This window comes from Mugil cephalus, chromosome 8 (assembly GCF_022458985.1).
Source record: "Mugil cephalus isolate CIBA_MC_2020 chromosome 8, CIBA_Mcephalus_1.1, whole genome shotgun sequence".
In the NCBI taxonomy this organism is placed as follows: Eukaryota; Metazoa; Chordata; class Actinopteri; order Mugiliformes; family Mugilidae; genus Mugil; species Mugil cephalus.
Genome location: NC_061777.1, coordinates 2,115,439 through 2,133,548, shown reverse-complemented (window position 1 = coordinate 2,133,548; position 18,110 = coordinate 2,115,439). Strand labels below are relative to the sequence as shown.

General features: G+C 39.1%; 1 protein-coding gene across 1 annotated transcript; it reads left to right on the top strand.

The window, feature by feature from the left end:
• Positions 1-1,160: 1,160 nt before the first annotated feature.
• Positions 1,161-17,139, top strand: LOC125012015 (protein shortage in chiasmata 1 ortholog). Its single transcript, XM_047591608.1, has 29 exons — positions 1,161-1,251; positions 1,835-1,901; positions 1,997-2,126; positions 2,274-2,364; positions 2,446-2,621; positions 2,707-2,866; positions 2,948-3,053; positions 4,479-4,620; positions 4,702-4,794; positions 4,862-4,994; positions 5,083-5,177; positions 5,568-5,813; positions 6,359-6,733; positions 6,859-7,059; positions 8,636-8,830; positions 8,919-9,011; positions 9,145-9,317; positions 9,679-9,751; positions 10,039-10,108; positions 10,869-11,068; positions 11,153-11,258; positions 11,870-11,981; positions 12,699-12,820; positions 12,905-12,992; positions 13,144-13,275; positions 13,386-13,535; positions 14,311-14,555; positions 14,587-14,960; positions 15,827-17,139. Coding segments are annotated over exons 1-29 (4,236 nt in total). The 5' UTR covers positions 1,161-1,249; the 3' UTR covers positions 15,913-17,139.
• Positions 17,140-18,110: the final 971 nt, after the last annotated feature.

The following is an 18,110-nucleotide window of genomic DNA, read 5'->3' as shown; positions in this document are numbered from 1 at the left end:
TGCTCAGAGTCACCGGCGTTTTCTGGAGCTGCTGCAGCCTGTGCATCGGATTGTTTCTTCTCTCACCTTGGCGAGAAGCTAGTAAAATTCCAAAAGCCACCTTTAACAGTCTATTAACCTCCACACTGTCCAGTCAGGTCACACACAAGATTTACAAGGTAAACAGAAGGAGCAGCAACTATTTTGTGAGAGGAGGTAAAACTTCCCACATCCTGTTTTCGTTTCCCAGACACATGCATCAACAAAGCATCTTATTTTTTCCAGTCAGTGAAAGTCATTTTCTGTCGAACCTGATGCAGAATGAAGTGAACAACATCAAAGCATCTTCAGTATTGTTTTCTGGAGTAATTTCATCTCAAACTTCATCTGTAGCAGCACTAGTTTTGATAATCTGGTAAACAGTGTCCCTCTGTGGTTAAAGGCGCACAGTGCAACAACCCTAAATCTCCTTCACTGAATAACAATAAAAAATATATAAAAATTCACCAACTTATATTGAGTTTCTGTATGAGTTTGATAACTTATGTAGAGCCAGAGATTCTCCTAAACTTTGAGGTGTGTTTAAGGTGTTTCTCGTTGTTTTGAGACTTCTCTATTTCAATATCAGCGTTTATTGTCATATGCACATGTTTCTACAACATAATTCTTCCTTTGTTGTCAACAATAAAAGCCAGATAATATAAAGTATAAAATAGACAAATAATAATCCAAAAGAAAGGCAATTTGTATGTTTTTATGGAGATGTGTCATATATAAGTGTTATTTTTCTTATGGTTTTAAACGCAACAGTACGGAAGCCTAGTGGATTGACGGAAATCTAAACTAGGTCTGGGTTTTCTGAGCAAAATAAATAGATAAATGTAGTTTTAATGAGATAAAGTTGCTTTGCTTTGTTTTGACATTTTTTACTGATACAGTTTAGAGTGTTGCTTAACTTAACCAGTGTTGACTCCGTTGTACTTGAAAGCGTTTATATATCCGGACGAAGCTAAACGCCGTCATGCACGTGAGAGTGGAGGTCTAGAGGTAGAAAAATAAAATAAAATAAATAAAAATATTTAAGATATATTTATTTACGAATTTGTGAGAAAAAAAACTTTACCTCGCAAAATCTGAATTTATAATTATCTAATAAAATAATACTTTTTCAAAACGCAAAAACGTCCAGTGCGCATGCGTGAATGTCAATGACCGCGCTAAATTATCAACGGAACGAAGCGAAACACACAAATAAACCTTTATTACTACAATGTAAGTGTGACTTTAACTTATACAGCGTCGTTATTTACGTTTTTATTCGCTATATTTTTAAAGTAAAGTTTATATTCAAGACATTATGACTACAAAAACGACTTAAAGTGACTAACTGACGCTACAACTAAGCTAGGAGATATTAGCTAAAGTGGCTAAGCGTTTGAGCTAACGTAGGCTATCATATTTTATATATGATTATGTTAAATTTAACTCATAGCTTGAATTTAAAGCTACAAATTAACCCAAAAAATAGTAAACAAGCTACGTATATTGTACATATTGAATTAATTATGCATTTTACAATAATAACTTATAAAAAGAATAATACTAATATCGACAGACTTTTTCAGCTGTTTCAGAAAACACACATTTCTGAACCAAATATTGAATATGAATGTTTTTATTATTAAAAATAATTTAGTCAAAACAATGACTTAGTCCATTATTTTAGGAAGGTGATAAAATATAAGTTGTAGGTGTAGGCAGCGACAAACTGTCCATTAGTTTCCCTGAAAATCAGTTTATTTGTGTTTATATTGTCATTTTATCAGTATTTATATTATATTTTTGTTGTCTACAGGTCTGAGAAGGACCACGCTGAAGTCTTCCCAGCGATCAGATATAAAGCTCTTGACTATGTTTTTGAGGTGAGTTTGTTAATGAGGGAATCTAATTAATTTCTAATTAAAGTCTCTTTATTTTCTGTAACTTGCCTGTGTGTTTATTTATTTTTTATTTTCAGACCAGCACCAGTCTAAAAGTAATGATGAGCGTACTGGCACTGCCGACGCCGTACCTTACCGGTGCCAGCGACCCGTACCCCCACAGCGGCCTCTTACCTGAAGTCACCTACAGGACACCGTGGGTCAGAGGTAAACAAGAGTCTCAAATTAAGTTGTATAGGCCACAGAATGAAACTGTGGCGAAGGGTATCGAACATACATTTAACCGGCTCACTAGAGAGTACAGTCTGAATTTTCTGCTTGATACGGTGTCTCATGTGTTCACTTCCTCGATAGGACAGGTGATCTCTACCTGCAAACTCCTCATCGGTGGTTCTGTGCTTGAAGATCTGAGAGGGAAAAATGCAGCAGTTAATTCAGCAGAAAGGTTTTTATCCATTTTAAATCAGAATAAAAGCTTCAGTTCAGTTTCTTTTACGATATTTGACAAACAGTTCTGTCGTTTCAGATTTAATTTGAATGTGGATTTGGAGGTGATACCCAGCTCCAATCCCGACTCATGGAAGGACTTCGACCAGGATCAGCACTCGTCCCTTTTGAATGAGTTACAGATAAATGATGCATGTCAGGAATCATTTCTCAAGGTCTCGACTGACCAGATGAAACCAGGAAATAAAAGAAAAGGTATTTCATGTCAGACAGTTGAAGGAAATGTTTCACTCTGATAATCCCAGGTCTCTTTGGTAAAACATCTTTACGCCTGTCAAAGATCTCCTCCTGTCAGATCTCCTGGTTGTTGATCATCTGCCACAGTTTAAGAGACATTTACCCACTTTAAAAGCCAAACTGTCCAGACTGAGGACGCTTCCCGTGGCCGACCCTCTGCTGAGCTCAACGGGAGACGCCGTCTCTGAGGATGTTATCTTCAGGTGATCGTTGTCATACGTTTCTCTGCATCTTGAGACCTTGGAGTCACAACGTTAAAACCTGATTGATGAAAACGTTTTCAGACGCTGTGCTTCTTATGAAAAACCTCCAGATGTGGACGTCGCTGATGTTCAGACATGTGCAGAAGTTTATGAGGAGTTTGTGAAAGTGTCACTCCTGGAGGAAAAGGTAATTAAAATTTCTACGCACTGATCAGCCACAACATTAAAACCACTTTTAACAGGAGAAGTAAATAACATTTGGGGTTTACTGGGAAACCTCTGGACCTGACATTCATTCATTCATTGTTGTGTGTCGTGGCAAAATGGGAGAGAATGAACCCAAGCGCAGGACTCAGATGTTCAGGCTCAACAGAAGTTTTAATAACAAAAGATCTTGAGCAAAAAGTCTAATACACAAATAATACAATTCCGGAGGCTTAGCTGGAGGACTGGCATCTCGAAGAACTGGCAGAGAATGGTGGAGTGGAGAGTCCTTAAAAGTATGATTCAACATAACGAGAGATGTGAAACAGGTGGGAAGGCAGCACAGCCCCAGCGTAGCAATCAGCAGCTCATTCCACACACCTGAGGTGAAAAAAGCAGACGTGAAAGTAAAAGAGGGAAACAAGTCACCTCCTAACATTCATGTGGAAAAATATGATGAAATGTGTCAGTAAATACAGCTACATCAGGAAAAATGTGGATTATCAGGTCAATTTAAGGACAATTCGACTCAACAATGATCCACAATAACTAGTATGGATTTGGAAAAACGGATTAGCCTCAGATTCAGTTAGTTTAAGTTAGTTTTAGTTCATTTAGTTTTAATAAATGTAATAAATGATGAGGAGTCATCACAAATATTCCGTTTATTGTTTTATTGTTATTATTGTTGGAACAGAAATAGTTACTGTCGGTCGTAAATAAAAAGTCAAAACAACAACACCACAAACTTATCTAACAGCCCTAAACTAACTATTTATAGTAAAATACAGCATAAATTAATATTATCTGACACTAAATGTGAAACAACACCAGGTTTCTGTGCCTGGATTCCAGTTGTTTCTTCTAATGCAGCGACTCATTTACTTCCATTAAATCTGTTGGTTCAGTCAATCACACAACAGCTCTTCCCCATTTTTTACATTCATTTTAAAATTTAGATGCTATTAAAGTCTATGATTCAACCTAATGCTGCTAATCTCCATGATAAACTGTCACTTTTTGGTCATAATGTTATGCCTGATCGGTGTATCTTATGTTGTATTTTTCACTTGTTTACATTTGTTGTTTTTTACGTTGTAAACATTTAAAACCTGTTTTAACTACATCCTCCACAGGATTAATCCATCTGTCACTCACAATGTAACATGAGAACTTGTTTGTAGTTTTCTTCTGAGTTTTATTTATTGATTGATTGTAGACCTTTAATAACAGCCAGTAATAGTTTATTGTATTAGGAGCATAATACAAATGAACTGTGACTGAAATGACTGAAGTCCTGATGGCAGCAAAATTTGACTCAAGCGTTTCTATTGGAGGCACCAGGGGAGGGTGGTCATAATGTTATGCCTGATGCTGTGTAGGTCTTATTCTTCTTCTCTCTCTTTAGTCTCTGTTGTTGCCGGTTGTAATCGAAACTCTGCGGCCGAGCGCTGAAAGCTGCACCACCTTTTCTAACATCTGCGCTCGTATGAATGTTTCTCCTGAACATCTGGACCAACAGTGTCGAGTCCTGGACTCGCTTCATGAAGGTGAGAGGATCAGATAACGTTTTAGGATGAAACAGACGTGGAAGGAGGACAAATTAACCGATATATTCGTCTTCTCTTCAGCTTCGTCTGTGGATATTTCGCAGTTTAATGTAACAGACGGCAGCGACAAAGAACGCAGAATGAGTGGAGACCTGATAGAGTCCGACTTTACAGGTACAAGTTACAGAGATTCAAGTGTGTGTGTGTCTCAGGTAAACTTAAAGTGTAATGTTCCTCTCAGGACGTTTTCTGCTTCCGACTGAGATGGAGCTGGACTCGATTCTGAGCCCGAGTTCAAAGAAGAGTCAAACCCACGTCTCCGTGTCCACGTCTGGGCTCCAGAAGGAGGAAGAGCTGTCTCCTCTCCGCAGGATGTGAGTGATTAATTAATTAAACAGCTGGTAGCTTTAAGTCACTACACCAACACCACCACCACTGTTGTGACGTCAGATTGTCTCGTAGATCTTTGGTGCCAGCGAGAGCTCACGGACAGATGGAGGCGGCGCTGTGGAGAGCAGAGAAGCATCCCACCTTTGTGGTGGGTTTTCTGTTGTCAGGTAAGTGAAACTTTAGCTTAGTTTGAATTCATTTTATATTATTATTGGTATATTATTATTAAATTAGAATCATCTATGAACCTAACAATCATGTCTTTGGATGGAGGGACGATGCTATGAGTTCTGCCGACCACCAGATGTCACTGTGCTTCCTGAGTTTATATGTGTAGTGTTTATGTTGGTAAATGTAGGATGGGAACAGATACTGGACACGACTTAACGTCCTTCAGCTTTTTAGTGTTTGATAATTAGACGAACACACAGTTTCTATTATTCAACTGCTTGAATTTAAGCTTTTTATCAGCATACTCACACCTGGGAACCTTGGTATTAATTAAACAAAACTCTTTATTAGAGACGTAACGTAAACTCTGCTTCACCCTCTCACAGAGCCTCAAACATACGAACCTCCTGTCGACTTCCAGCCGCTCTGTGAAGCCCTGAGAGTCATTAAACCAGAGACAGAAAGTGTCTCCGGCACCGAGGTGGAGACCGGAGTCCTACAGGTGTATTTGTCCTGCAGCTGTGAGTTTACAGAGAGTCTGAGGTCTGAGTCTGAGTCTGAGTCTGAGTCTGACTCTGCCGGGGAGGAAAAGACGGAAGACTTCAGAAAACTGCCTCCTGGACACAAGGAGGGTCAGTACTGAAACTGATTGTTTTAACCGATGATACAAATATGTTTTGGGTCTTAGATATGGTACGTTGTGAAATGTTGAAACTAAAATGTTGGTTTAATTCAAATAAGCCCCAAATTATCAGTAAATCTAAGAGATATTGAGCACAAGCTCTGCTGGAAATCCCTCATAATATATATATGCTGAAAGATCTGTCGGAATAATGAGAAAAACAAGACATATCTTAGATCAAAAAACATGTTTGTCCCCTTCCTGTCATACTGTGTTTTTGGGGAAATACTTAGAAAAGCACTTTATGCCTTTTAAGAACAAATATAGGTTTAATCTGATAAATAAGATAATTTTGACTCTTTTACAAAGAAATGATCTTAATTATGTTTAATGTTAATGTTCAAAATAATGTATGATTTTTGTTTTGTTTTAGTGTGTGATAACCTGATATATTGTTGTTGAATCTTGTGCTTTGTGTGTTGATGATTCGAGAAAAAAATATAGGATTTTAAAAGTTGTTGTGACACATCTGTGTTTATTCTGCTGTGGTTTCAGTTGCATCCGTCCACCTGAATCCCACGAACAGATCTCGTCTCCAGAAGGAAGCTGCTGTTGACGCGTCTCTGAACACGTTCCCTGAACTCACCGCCACCAAAAACGTCAAGGAAGGAAAACCTGCCGCTAAAACCACCAGCGCCTCAGACGACGTTTCAAATGGGACGTTTTCATTTGAATTTACCACGACGACACGTAAGAAGGCAGAGCAGAGCATCCATGGGACGGCCGAGGCCTTTAGACCTAAAATCAGAGATGATCATAGAGGTCAGCGCTTTACAAGACGTCCACCACAGAAGGATCTGGACCCGCTGTCCAGCTTCATGATGCTTAGATCCCTGCAGGTCACCCCTCAGAGCTCAGTCAGCGATGCAGGTAAACTGTCACGGGACATTTTCCGTCCTTTTTTAAAGTTGAAATAAGCCACAAAAAAAAAAGAGTGGATATGGACATTTAGCGGCTGTGTTGACGTTGTTGTGACATCATGTTTGTATCGTCAGGGCCAGAGGTGAGTCAACACAAGGAGCTGGATTCCTCTCCCGAACACAACCGAACGCCACACAAGGGATCGACGTACGGGGGCGCCGCCGTTTCCGGTAACACTTCCAGAGAGCGGTCGGGTCAACTCATCGTCCGACCGGTCAGTCAGTCTCAACCTCAGCAGAGACGGGACAGTCAAGTAGTGCAAGTCCAGCCCACAGGTGGGACACAGTCTCACACCTTTTATACTCTGCACCACTGGGACTATACCTACTATATGTGTTCTACTTATAAATATACATTATAATCATCATTTTCCATCCAATATTAATCTCCTGAGACCCTGCGTCCTCATATGGGGACGTTACATTTTATGTTTGTGTTATTCTGTTTCATTTAGACTTTTATCCTCATAACTCCTGTATTTTTTTTACATATAGGTGGATTTATTATGGCATTGAGTGAAATAATCCCCACGTCCACACATGAGGACATAATTTTTTTCCAAAAACGACTTCTTGTTCGAAGACAAATGCTTAGTTTTCATAGTTCTTAGGTCCTAATAATCCCAAATAAAGATAAATGGAAAAATTAAAACTGCATACAAAAACTAAAACTTATCCGTTTACTAAAACATGTTGGATTCATGTTAACGTGTATTTAAAGAAATTTAAATTTGCATGGGAAAATTTTAAAAATATATAAAAATGTCTATTTAAAGAAATTTGTATTTAAAGAAATTTAAATTTGCATGGGAAAATTTTAAAAATATATAAAAATGTCAATTTAAAGAAATTTGTATTTAAAGAAATTTAAATTTGCATGGGAAAATTTTAAAAATATATAAAAATGTCTATTCAAAGAAATTTGTATATAAAGAAATTTAAATTTGCATGGGAAAATTTTAAAAATATATAAAAATGTCTATTTAAAGAAATTTGTATTTAAAGGAATTTAAATTTGCATGGGAAAATTTTAAACATATATATAAAAATGTCTATTTAAAGAAATTTGTATTTAAAGAAATTTAAATTTGCATGGGAAAATTTTAAAAATATATAAAAATGTCTATTTAAAGAAATTTAAATTTGCATGGGAAAATTTTAAAAATATATAAAAATGTCTATTTAAAGAAATTTGTATTTAAAGAAATTTAAATTTGCATGGGAAAATTTTAAAAATATATATAAAAATGTATTTTTAAAGAAATTTGTATTTAAAGAAATTTAAATTTGCATGGGAAAATTTTAAAAACACATAAAAATGTCTATTTAAAGAAATTTGTATTTAAAGAAATTTAAATTTGCATGGGAAAATTTTAAAAATATATAAAAATGTCTATTTAAAGAAATTTGTATTTAAAGAAATTTAAATTTGCATGGGAAAATTTTAAAAATATATAAAAATGTCTATTTAAAGAAATTTGTATTTAAAGAAATTTAAATTTGCATGGGAAAATTTTAAAAATATATAAAAATGTCTATTTGAAGAAATTTGTATTTAAAGAAATTTAAATTTGCATGGGAAAATTTTAAAAATATATAAAAATGTCTATTTAAAGAAATTTGTATTTAAAGAAATTTAAATTTGCATGGGAAAATTTTAAAAAATATATAAAAATGTCTATTTAAAGAAATTTGTATTTAAAGAAATTTAAATTTGCATGGGAAAATTTTAAAAATATATATAAAAATTTCTAATCAATCTAAGATTTTGCATTGCTCTACACTGCTAATTATTGTCAGTTTATACCCAGTTTTCTGTGAGTTGCAGTATGTTTGTCCTGCTCCTCTGCAGACAGCCAGCGCCGATCCTACCGTGAGCTTCTGGCCTTCGCTCGGCCTTTTCTGAGCTCGGCAGCACAGCTGGGCCTCAGCCTCCCGGCGGGGGGAGATTTCAGCCGCCTGGCCCCGGATCAAACCCACTTCCTCCTCAAACAGCAGGAGAGGGCGCTCTGCAGGACTCCTGCACCGAACCCAGAGCTGCTCAAAGGTATGAGATGTCACCTTTTTTTTTATCTACCTTTTTATGATTAAAAAGCTGTAAATTCCCACTTGTACTCTGACTGTGTTTCATGCAGATCAGGAAGTGCTCTTCACCCACGTGGCTCTGATTCATGTTCTGGTGACATTCAAGGAGCTGCTGTTGAAGTGTGAGCTCAGCACCGCGCTGGGTCAGTATGTTTGAAATCTGAAAACATTTTAGAGGAAAGGATTGTTTTATAGAACAAACCACTAAGAAATATCCTAATTTTGTAATCGGGTTTAGTTTCAAAGAGCCGTAAGCCAATATTCATACACTCACAGAGTATCTGACGAAGGCGGCGGAGGTGCAGAGTCTGGATCAGCTGCTGAAGAGGCTGCAGATCGTCTTCCTCCTCAGTCTCAAGAACCCGGAGCCCAACATGAAGCTGCTGGAGCTGCAGAAGCTTCTGTCTGAGTGGCTGCAAAGCAGGAAGGGACAGGACGCCACAGAGAAGGTTAGTGCTCGATACAAGGAATACAGTTAAATTTAATGTGATTAAATTCATGCAAACTCTAAAAAAAAAACAAATAAATAACCAAGAAATGGCTGAAGAAGGAGACGCCTAATGTAGATGAATGGATTGACACTGTGCGTAGAATTTGTTTTACTTTAAGAACACAAAAAATTTATTATATATCATTAATACCTTTGTTTGGCCCTTTTTTGTTTTTATTGCTTACGTCTTTACTTGTCCCCCGGATATTTTTGCACTTGTCTATAGGTCTAATGTTCATTGTCTGAGTGTCTGTTTGTTTATACAAAGTCAATAGTCAATTCTACTTATTTGTGTACAATCTTTATTTGTCTCTGTGTAGATTCTTGTCATAATATCTGTGGACTCTGATGAGGTCAGATCAACAATCAGCAGCAGCTTGAACCAGGTGACAGGTGAGTTTCTCTCTGTCTGAATTCAAACTGGTTAAATGGTCCAATTCACAGACTAAATGTAAATATGGACAACGTGTCTCCACTGTATTTTAGTGTTTTAGTCCCACCCACTAACATGGAGGGGGCGGGGCTTACGGCCTATACCGCAGCCAACCACCAGGGGGAGCTCTACTTGCTTTGGCTTCACTTTTGAGGCGCTATTCTGCCTCCATCTTTATACAGTCTGTGGTTTAAACTGGTCTAGAGACATGAAACGTGCAGTTTATGTTTCTTTCTTCCTTTTACAGGTGGTAGTGCGACTGTGCTTTGTCCCGAGGACGAGAAGAAAAAGGTGAACGGCGCCAGCGTGGTGAGCAGGTACAAAAACACAGCAGCTGTTTATGTTCCTCCTTTAAGATGAGACGCTACAGGTGAACAGGGCCAAGTTTTGCATACATTTCCAGAACAGAAATCTGAAAAATGAGGTTCAAAGTGTGGTTTGAGTTTGTGATTTCTGGCTCAGAGCAGCAGAAAAACTCCTTCGTCTCCTTTTACCAAAGACAGTTTACGTCTGGATGAACTCAGATGAGTCTGACTTCTTCTCTTCTCTCCTTCATCTGCCTTTTCTTGCTAATTTGAGCTGTAATTTTCTTATATTAGATAAATTTTCTGTGTTAGATAAACACAGGCCGACTGATATCGACACCAACCAATAAGAGTTCGAGTTCAGCTTCAGATCAGATCAGCTTTTCTACTTTCCAATACAAAGGATACGACCATATTTGGACCCAACAGATTTCTACAGGAGACAATTTAAATTGGAGGCACAAAACAGAGAAAGTGTAGTGAAATCAATAGATAAATGTGCATTTCTACCATTTTTTTAACTAGTTTGGTAGAAGACATTGTTAATAATGTTTTTTTCTGCCGTGTCTCACCTTAAATCACATCATGAACCTGTGGGCGGATCCTTGTTCTGGCACTAATGAGAAAATCATTGTTCAGCCGCTCATTAGGTCATTCAGGGTGTTTGAGGAAGTGAGAAGAGAGCGTCGGTTTGTGCTTAAAGGAAATATTTGGAGCTGCTATACAATGTTAAACAAAGTGTTGTTGTCACACTCCCATCCTGTTCCGCCAGCGTGTGCGACGGTGTGTGCGATGGTGTGTGCGACGGTGTGTGCGCGCTGGTGCACGAGCAGCATATAGGGCCCGACTTCCCCTGGAGCTGCTTTTCCCTGGTGGTGGAGTTCGACCACCCGGGCCCGTCTCCGTGGTCTGGAGTCTGCAGCGAGAGGAGCATCAGCCACCGCACCTTCAGCACCAGCGTCTCCGAGTCCGGTCTGCAGCCAACGCACAAACGCACAGCACAAAAACACACACACACACACTATGTCCTCTAAATGCTTTGTGTCCTTCTAAAAGAGGGGGAGACGGTCGAGTGGTGTCTGGAGGACAACGTGCCGGTTGTGTTGTTTGTGACCGAGGGGCTTGTTAATCGTCCACTCCTGCTGCAGGCGCTGGAGTCCGGGTGAGATTAAGTAAAAAAACATCTGCAGCGTATTTAGACAATAACAACAGAGGCTGATATTACCAAACATCGTACCCAAATAGTGTCCAGAATGTAAATTAGAGATATATAAATATCAAAACGTCTACTATCTTAAGACAGACATTCAGAGAACAATCAGGTCTGCGGGAAAGATTATTGGTTAAAGTCTCCATGGACCCCTCACAACCCAGATACAGCTTGTATATATCTGCTCCTGATCATTATTTATTTATTTTTTTATTCTTTATTCTGAAAGTCTAAGTTACGTTGTACGTTTTTCTATTTTTTACGCTTATTTAAGCGCTTTGTTTCGTACCACTGAGCAAAGAGACCTGCAGGAAAGGAGCTGATTAGGTCATGTTGCATCATGTTGCATTGTGGGTAATGGATGTATGGGTGGTTATGTTACAGCAGATCAAATATAAATATATTAAAAACAAGTTTAGATATTTAGATGTAATATATATAAATACAGTCCGAGTTAAGGTTAATGTGTGAATGTTTTTTGAAAACCAGGTTTTTGAAACAAGTTCTTAAATGTTAAAAGTAAGCGTTTTTTAGTATTTTAGTCGTTTAAAATGTTGTTCCAGCTTCAACGTGACGGTGCTGGAGAGGAGCCACTGTCCGACCCTGCAGATGCTCGGAGGGATCCACAACTACGACGTGATCACGGTGGATGAAAGCACCGCCATCGTCGTTCAGGTGCCACGACACACACAGATAAATCTACTGTTATCAATCAGAACGTTTACATGCATGTGAAATACGAATTATTGCCTTAATCTGACTTTAACATGTAAACATGTTACTCAGACTAAAAAGTTCTCTTTATCCAATTAAAACCCACAGATAATGAGATTGGAAATAGATTTTCTCTGGCATGTATACACTTTAATCTGACTTTAACTAGACATCGCGTGTATGCATGCACGCATAAGAAAGCCGGTCGCAGAAGAAGAAGAAGAAGGTAAACAGAGCCGGTAGCAGAACCAATCTGAGGGATAGCGCCATCTATCTGCACTAGAAGTAGCGCGCACATTAAAAAAGCTCTACTATTATCCATCTGGTTGTTCTTTGAACAATTATTGTTGTGATACGTCAACCAGAAAGGGAGACATATTAACCCGCTGAAAAGACACATATCGCCACCTAGTGTGGAGGAGGAGGAGGACATGTTCCCGTCAGTTCATCCATTTTCCCCGTTGCATGTAAACTGGATTCATTCAGAAAGTTGAATTTTGAATTTTGAGTCACAGGCTCCAGTCTCAAGGTGTGAATGGGGGTTTTCCAGTTTCACATAAATGTCTTTCTTCTACCATCTGTCTCCTCTGGCTAAAGTTTGGACTGAGGCTAAATGAAATCAAGCTAACCCCAATATAAACATTATATATATGTATATATAAATCTGTTGTTGTGTAGCAGCAGGATGAACTGTGCGAGCAGAGATCCAGTGAGGAGCTGGTGATGAGGTTGACCGCCCTCTCTCTTCAGTACGACCGCTGTTGGCTCATCCTGTTTTGTCCAGACGTCCAGGGAGGAGGGTCGGTGCCGCATCAGAGCTAATTACATTAATAATTAACACTTTAACGAGCCTTTAAAATCTGATCCTGCTTCTTCTTCTTCAGATTTTCCAGCGAAGCCTTCGACAACTTGGTGCTGGTTTACTCCTCCCTGGTGCTGTTTGGCTTGAAGTCGGAGGATCTGGATGTGAAGGTGAGACATGGGACATTGTGCTTGTACCTATTTACTGATATTTCTCATTCACTTTTAAGCTCCCAAATAAGTGGCGCCGCTAAATTGCAGCCTGAATAAAAGTATCCGTGGGATAGGAGGCGAATTAGTTTCCTACTCTCGTATCTCTCAGGTGCTGATTGTGTCTGAAGTGTTGGAAACAGCCAAGTGGATCAGTCGGATCTGCTTCCACAGCCTGATGTCCAGCAGCAGGAGTCCTCTCATCTACCTGGACAGAGACTGGCTGAGTGTGACGCCCTCACAGGTGACGTCTTATCTTTCTGTCAGTCGAACCGTAGCAGCAAACACAAATTTATCTCATTCATTCTGATGCCAGACTCGTTTTTTGTTGTTTTGTTTTTTTCGTCCCTGAAGGATGAAATGTGTCTGTCTCAGTTCCCTTGTATCAACCCTCTGGTGGGTCAGTCGATGCTGAGCCGGGCTCCGTCCCTCCAGTGGGTCCTGGGGGCGTCCCTGTCCCAGCTGGAGGAGCTGGTCCCCGAGGTTCCACAGAAAGTCCTCAAGGTGAGAACCTCACTGCAGTTTAATGCAGGTTCTTAGTCAAAAACATTTCTGCTTTGATGGATCTGCAGAAAAAAATCACATTTTAGTCACATTTCTCTATTTAAACCGGTGTTTATTATGTTATATTATATTATATTATGTTATGTTATGTTATATTATGTTATATTATATTATGTTATGTTATGTTATGTTATGTTATATTATTTTATATTATGTTATATTATGTTATATTATATTATATTATATTATATTGTGTTATGTTATATTATGTTATATTATATTATATTATATTATATATGTGTGTCTTGGGACTAATGACTTTCCGTTTAATTTTTTTTATCTTTTTTGTTTTGTTTTTTCTCTCTTTCTTTAGTGTAATATTAGTGTGTTGTGTTATGACTAGAATAAACTTCCCAACACGTTTGTGTTTACTCTGATATTAAAATACTGTTTATAAATTATTAGAGAATAGATTTAATAAAAGGTTTTTAATTAATAAGACTATTTAGTGCCTTCAGATTTACTTCATTTACCACTTTATTATATTATCTTTTACTAAATAAGATTAAACATTTCACTCCGGGTTCCCTCATACCATCGCTTCGATTCTTCACAGACTAATATAAAAAAGCTCCACATTTTAATTATATTTCTGTATTTATTTTGAACTGTTCCTGATTTTGATTTTAAAAGTGAACATCAGTCTTTCATAGATGGTTGTTGTGTAGCTTTCTACTTCCTCCTGATGTTAATGTCTCTTCCTCTCTGCTTCCAGCTGTTCACTGACATCACCTGCCTGTATTCACTGAATGAAAACTCCAACCAGCCTGAGATCTTCATCGCTGACACGAACCAACCATCCGGCCTATTTCACACACCGTGGACCCCCCAGACCGGTCCAGCTCAGCCCGAGGACCCCCCCCATCCAGACCCCAACCCCAGCTTCCTGTTTGGAGCGATGGGACAAAGAAACAGAGTCAGACTTCAAACTCGACTGGAGCTGTTTCTCCAGGAGCCGCGGTGATGTTCACGTCCAGGAGACCTGGACCTGGGGCGACTCATGGAGAGAAGAGGAGGTGGAGGAGGAGGTGGAGGAGGTGGAGGAGGAGGGGGGGGGGACGCTTCCTGGCTGGAGCAGCAGAGCTGGAGCTCTGGGGAGGGTTGTCGCTCGAGACGACTGGACTCAGAGGAGACCTCCACCAAATACAAATAACTTCCCTCAGCTGGACTCCACCTTCAGCTACAGCCCCGTCCTCAAGCAGCAGCAGCAGCAGCAGCAGCAGCATCCGCTCAGCTTCAATCCCGTCACTCCACCTTCAGACGTCACGTGGGGCAGCGACGGAGAGATGATGAACCACGGCTCCAGATGTTGGTCGGGACATGAGAGGAAGAGGAGCAGAGACGCTGCAGGTTTCGTTGGATCGGGTGAGTCACAGCGGTTCCATGGTGTGATGGTTCTGGACTTTGAATCCAGCACCTGAGTTCAAATCTCGGTGGAACCTGACTTTAAAAATTCACCAAAAATTAATTAAAGCTGATACGTTAATGCTTCCTGCAAAATATGAGACTTCAAATGTAGCATGTGCAGCCACAAAATATTTACTTCAGTCTCTAACGGCGTTTTTTGTAAATTTGCTCATTTACAAAGACATTATATTTTCTATGGTTGGTCCAGAATAAAATGCAAAAACAAAACCCGACTTGGTTCTCGATGGAGAAACTCTCGTTGCTGTTGAGAACAGATCATCTCTAGATCATTGCAGTTTTGAAAGTTGTCACTTTGCAGCTTAAAGTTTCAGCTCCTTCCACAGATTTTCCCCTTAACCAGAGCGTATTTTACATTTTTAAGTCTATTTTAGGTTTTTAATTTTTCATACTTTAGGGTTTGCTCCATCTGCATTTCACTGCACTCGTGTAAACGTTGCCCATAAAGACATGTATCTATCTATGTTTTTGTGCCAGAGGGAAGGATGTTGGTTAATCAGCCCTTTAGTGAAGTCGTCCTGAACCTTTAATGTTTCCTTTTTCCTGCAGTGCTGCAGGATTTCTGAGATCATTAGTAGTGTAGTTGTTGGCTGAATAAATGCTGAGCTTCATGATTCCAGCCTGTGTCCTTTGACAGCTCGTTGGTCTGTGGACAGGCGTCTTTTATTTCAACATAACGAGTATTCGGTCGGTCTTTCTCAATTAAAATACACCTGCCATAAAAATAAAAAGTGTCTTTGTAAGTGAGCATTATCCTTTTAATTCCAGTGAGGAAAGCTAATGTTTTCACGCGTCTGTTTTTGCAGCCATGACGCCGCTAAAGAAAGGGAGGTTGAGCTACGAGAAGGTTCCCGGCAGAAGTGACGGACAGACGAGGCTCAGACTATTTTAACAAACCCACTAATAATAATGTTCTGTTATATTAACCTTAGTTTGTGCCACAATTCAAGTTTAGCTTCACTTTGTGGCTGACGTTCCACATTTCTGCATAAAAACAGTGGTTTATTGGGGTCAGGAACATGAATAAATATAACATAATATTAATTTACTGAGGTTTTAAAAAGTTGTTAGATTTATTAAAACTATTTTACTTCTCTAACTCTAAGCTGGGATCATAAGAGAGGCTGTAAAAGATAAAAATATTTAAAACTTCAACCTTAAATCTGCCTCAGTTACATTATATGTGTGTTAACCAGTTTATTTTATTATATATTTCTAACATGATTACAAACCGTGCGCTCGGGGATTTACACACAAACAGATTTGCAAATATTTTTGCAGCAGAAAATTGGAACATTTTAGTCAAATTTCTCAACTTTATTAGTGGTTTAAACTGAAACTATTCCTGTTTCTGTCTTTTATATTAAACAAAGATGCTCTCAAGTGGATAAAATAGTCTAATAAAGAATATATTTATGAATTCACTGAGATTTTAAAATGTTGTTCATGAAATATTGGATTAAAAATGTTTAAATTTAAATCTTAAATCTGCCTCAGACACATTATATACGTGTTAACCGGTTTATTACATGTGTTAGCAGGTTCTTTTAAATAAGATTAAATGTAATTATGCACATTTTGCCGTGTCTTTCTGAGCATGCTCAGTAGTGAAAACACAACAAACAGTGATTTATGTGTGGAGGAGAGAGGGTCTGAGGGTCTTTCCCAGCTAAACTGATAAAGTCAGTCATTCTCACAGCTTCAATGTTGGAGCGTCTTTCTCTTTTTTTTTTTTTTTATTCACAATTTAGTGGAGCAATCCCCTTATCGTGGTCTCTCAGCATGTGGAGTGAGTCCTTATCTCCACGAGCCAGCAGAGTGAAGCCAGCTCCCTCAGGAATGATCCCCCAGACAAAGACAAAGACCCCCCGGGGAGGGGGGGGGGGGACGTCGCCTCCCTTCGCCTCCCCTTCGCCCCTGGACGGGACGGGACGGGGACGTCCACATGCGTCCTCTGGCTGGACGGCATCAGTAACAAGCGCCAGGTTCTCTCCTTTTCTTTTTTTTATTTATTTGTTTTAAAGCATCTTTGTCCGTCTCCCCGGCCTCTTGCTTTTTCTGAGACACGGTGGACAAACAAAGAGAGGTTTTTCTTTATAGCTCGGGAACAAAAGCAGCCGGTAGCCGGTGGTCAAAGGACCCGTGCCCCCCCCCGACCCCCCCCTCAGACGTATGAGGGCGAGGTAAACATCAGGCTAATGGTGCAGTAATGGCTCCGGACTTTACTGAATGCAGCCGGGGAGAGATACTGTGGGAATTAACAGGCTGTTTAAACCAAAGCATCCTTTAGTTTGGTTCGTCTGTAAAAGGTCACACGGCTGTTATCTTATTAAATCACAGCTACACCCCTCACCCCCCCGTCCTGCCCATGTGTCCCCTCTGCCCCGTAAATAGGAGACACCCACCTTTTTTTGGTTTAATACAAACTCTTAAATAAGCACAAATAATAAAAAACATGAATAAAACTGGAGAATAACAGTGTCACATTAACGATTTTCAGCCTAATACACGATATATATTAAATACTTTGTGTAATGTTTTATAAAATATTAGAAAATACATTTATTGGAACTTTTATTTTTACTCCTTCTTTTTGACGAGGTTTTGACGTGTTAACCAGTTTGTTACAGGTTCTCAGGGACAAAAACGGGGGCGTTCGCTTGTTCTTTTTTACTAAATTGATACAAATATTAGTAGAAATTGAATTAATACAGAAAGAATAATCAGATTATTCACCATTTGCACTAATTAGAAGCTCATAAGCTCATCATAAGCTCCACCCACTCCATGTTAGTGGGCGGGGCCAAACTAAAACGCTACAAAACCCGTCAAATATTTTCATGTAGTTCATAAAACGTTGACGCATGTACAAGTGTGTCAATTTGCTTTGGATACGTTTTGTTTCAGTTCCCTATTCGACGCCATAGCAACGGGACGTGACGTCGTGGCGACCGCCGGTTGCCATGCCAACCGCTAACATAAAGCGGGCGTGAGAGTTGCAAAAGCTGTTTTTTAAAATTTGAGTCCAGTGTGTATAATCCAACATTTGCTTGTAGCTGGTGGAGGTAGAGCAGAGCCTATAAATAACCA